At 44.2% G+C, this 2,982-nt stretch overlaps 2 protein-coding genes across 2 annotated transcripts; both read right to left on the reverse strand.

Annotated features, from left to right (window-relative positions):
• Nucleotides 1–86: 86 nt before the first annotated feature.
• On the reverse strand, nt 87–718 carry LOC6051857 (serine protease inhibitor Kazal-type 1). The gene has a single exon (XM_001868186.2). It carries the CDS (start codon nt 594–596, stop codon nt 324–326), a length of 273 nt encoding a protein of 90 aa, XP_001868221.2. The 5' UTR covers nt 597–718; the 3' UTR covers nt 87–323.
• Nucleotides 719–1,003: 285 nt separating this feature from the next.
• LOC6051856 (trypsin inhibitor ClTI-1) lies at nt 1,004–1,521 on the reverse strand. The gene has a single exon (XM_001868185.2). It carries the CDS (start codon nt 1,446–1,448, stop codon nt 1,197–1,199), a length of 252 nt encoding a protein of 83 aa, XP_001868220.2. The 5' UTR covers nt 1,449–1,521; the 3' UTR covers nt 1,004–1,196.
• Nucleotides 1,522–2,982: the final 1,461 nt, after the last annotated feature.

A 2,982-nucleotide genomic window follows, 5' to 3' on the forward strand; every position in this document is an offset into this window, starting at 1 on the left:
TCGGAACAAAACCAAACAAAAATAATTCTTTTTTCTGGATAAAAAATAATCAATCGAATGCTTTCAATTTACAAAAAAAAGACGTGTTCTTGTCCAGTAGTATAATTGCGCGTCAATGGATTTTCAACACAAGGTACTTAATTTCACCACTAACAGATTGTGCTAAACCCGTTATCTGCACTGAGCTGCATTTGTTCTTTATCTGTGACTTTTTTTCAATCCTTGGAAAGTTACTCATATATTTCTTCAAGAACTCAAAGTTTAAATGTTTTTTTTATTGATCACAAAACGTATGTCGCCATCCATCAATTTCAGCACCACCTTCAATATTCCACCGGAAGTTCCACCAGGTTATCGGCCAAGTTGTCGCACGGTCCATCGCTCAACTTCCTCAGCCCTAGGGCGCGTCCCCGGTTCGATTCCACCTCGCACCGCAACAAGCAATCGTTGCTGTAGGTCTCCAGGTCGCTTCCGCAAACCGGTAGATAGATCCTCGGACAGGCACACAGACCATCCGCTCCGCCTCGTCCACGGGCTTCCGTCAACACGACGAGGGCACCCAGAAGGGCAAAAAGTACCAAAACACGACCGTTCATAATGTTGCTCTATCTATTTCACCTGTTCGACGAACAACTGACAAATGCAAAGTTGAATCGGGCTATTTTCATTCGAACCTTATCGATTATATTGGAAGAATGTGTGTTGTGTGTTCTTATCGGATCGCGACTAGAGTGGCATTGATAAAACACTCGAGCCTCACTTACTCACCAACAGTGCCGGTTGAAAGTTTGAGGTAGTTTGACATTCGAAGTGAGCTGGGCAACCAGGCGTCTCCTCGAATTGGTCTCCATGACTAATTTTAAGTGGAGACGCATGGTAGGCTGGGACGTTGAGTTTGGGGAAAATTTCAAACCACACTGTTTGATAAGCCTACTACGCCTGACTACAGCCAAACTTGAAAGAATGGGATGTTTCGGCTTCAAGTGGGGACACGTACACGGCCAAACAAAGATAAGTGAACCGTCTATGACGGTGTTTACTAATGGAATAAAATGCACATTAATTAAACATCAAAACCTGTTCAAACCGTTTTGCGCAGTGTCTGAGGACAAAATGAATAAACCACTCACTGAGCCGCACAAAACAGTCACATTTTTTATTCAAATCCAGCTTATCAACGGCGACGCAACAGGTGGTTAGAACTCCTGGTCTTCGCACGATCCGGAGCGTAACTTTCGCAGGGCCATCTTCGATCCGGTCGGGGTGGTCATGGCACAGCCGAGGACACAATCGTTTGAGTACGTCACGTTGTCACTTCCGCAAACTGGCTGGTAGCTGAGGGGACACGCGCAGGCGGCCATTTCCGAGTAGATATCGGCGCGCGAGGGCGTCGCGAAGAAAGTGGCTACAATGGCCAGGACTACGGCAATCAGGGCTACGGAACGCATTTTACGGAGTGTCTGTTGCGACGAATTTGAAGCTACTGGAAATTGGGTTCCAACATGAATGCGATACGTGGTGCCTTCTGTGCAGCCGTTGGTCTCAGTAAGCCGATAAGATAAGCGGTTGAGGGGGCTTTTCCCGGTTCTGTGACCTCACCTGAGTAGGCGGGTTTGTCGAAAGGTTTTCACACATTTTACACCTTTAACTTTGTGAGCACTGTAATGTTATTTAATACTTCAAAATAACTTTCAATTTAGTGCGACATTTGCAGTGACCTTTAACCTTAAACGAGTGCCTCTCTCAACCTAAAAACAGTTCAACCAGCATCCTGGACGACCTCTCCCAAGGTCACCCATCCACCCCCCTTTTAGCGTAACCTTGAAAATGCTGTTCATCTCGACCAAACACATCTCCTGAATCCATCCTTTGTTATCCCATTTCCATGAATGGCACAAGCACCAGTTTCGTGAACCCAGCAAGACTGCGATGTTTCAATTATTATTTGTTTGTTTGTTTTTTTTTCGTTACTCGATCCTAGAAGGCTTCTTGCGTATTTGGCACAAAAACAAACGCAGCAAGCCAACGCCAGGTAAACAACCCACCGTAACAGCGCGACTATCACGACTCGGAGAGCGAAAAGATTGCGAGAGAGAGCGAGAGAGTGTTGCGCAGCATATCGCAGTAAACATAGCCTTTTATAGCAAACAACATAACAGGCAGCTGGCCGCGGAAAGCAACCGTTGCTGCGCATGAGAATATGCTCGGAGAGGGAGAGAGAGATTTGAAGAGTGAGAGAACGCGGCATAAAACATGATGTGGTGTACAATAACCGCCTACTATGGATGTATGCTCGAGGGGAAGTCCTTTTTTGTGCTTTGTGAAAGAATTTTCTGGAAAGTTCGTTCTAGTTTAAAGTTATGCTATCAACAGGAAGGCTTTGTTTGATGATCTTTTGATGAATTCCATCACTTCTGTTTAAACTATTCTACTTGAACAAGGTATAAGATAAATAATATACTGTGTAAGTTGGTTGAGAGGCCGAAAATGAGAGATTTTGGGGTAAATTTAACAATTATTGAACTTGGTTTAACCAAACTCGATATGATTAAGATTGGAGTTATTTTTTCTGTGAATTTATTTTTAAAATAATGTTTACATTTTATCAACATTCAATAAACAAAATTGCTGCGTTTAGAATGTTCTGACCATTCGACCGTTACTGTAATTCTCTCATTCTGAACGTTTTTTGATGGTGACGGTTATTGTTGTGCCATGCGGGTTTCTGAGAGAGCGAATGCGATGAAGGGGTCGTTCATAAACGACTCCATTTTCGTCTATTCACATTCACAAAGCATTCTAAATATCTATTGGTCTGTCTACGTAATTCCGATCGTCCCTCCTTCTACGTAGCTCAAGAACGACCTCCAAACCTCGACCACATGTATACGCAAACGTCTCCCACGAGCCTTCTCCGGCCGGGTCGGATCGCTCGGAGAAGCCGTTAGCGAGAGTCGGTGTTGTTTGAATTTTCAGTTTCAC

This window comes from Culex quinquefasciatus, chromosome 2 (genome assembly GCF_015732765.1).
Source record: "Culex quinquefasciatus strain JHB chromosome 2, VPISU_Cqui_1.0_pri_paternal, whole genome shotgun sequence".
NCBI lineage: Eukaryota > Metazoa > Arthropoda > Insecta > Diptera > Culicidae > Culex > Culex quinquefasciatus.

What these genes read in the sequence shown, in the direction of transcription:
- LOC6051857 (XM_001868186.2), bottom strand. Translation starts at nt 596, where the DNA reads ATGAACGGTCGTGTTTTGGTACTTTTTGCCCTTCTGGGTGCCCTCGTC.
- LOC6051856 (XM_001868185.2), bottom strand. Translation starts at nt 1,448, where the DNA reads ATGCGTTCCGTAGCCCTGATTGCCGTAGTCCTGGCCATTGTAGCCACT.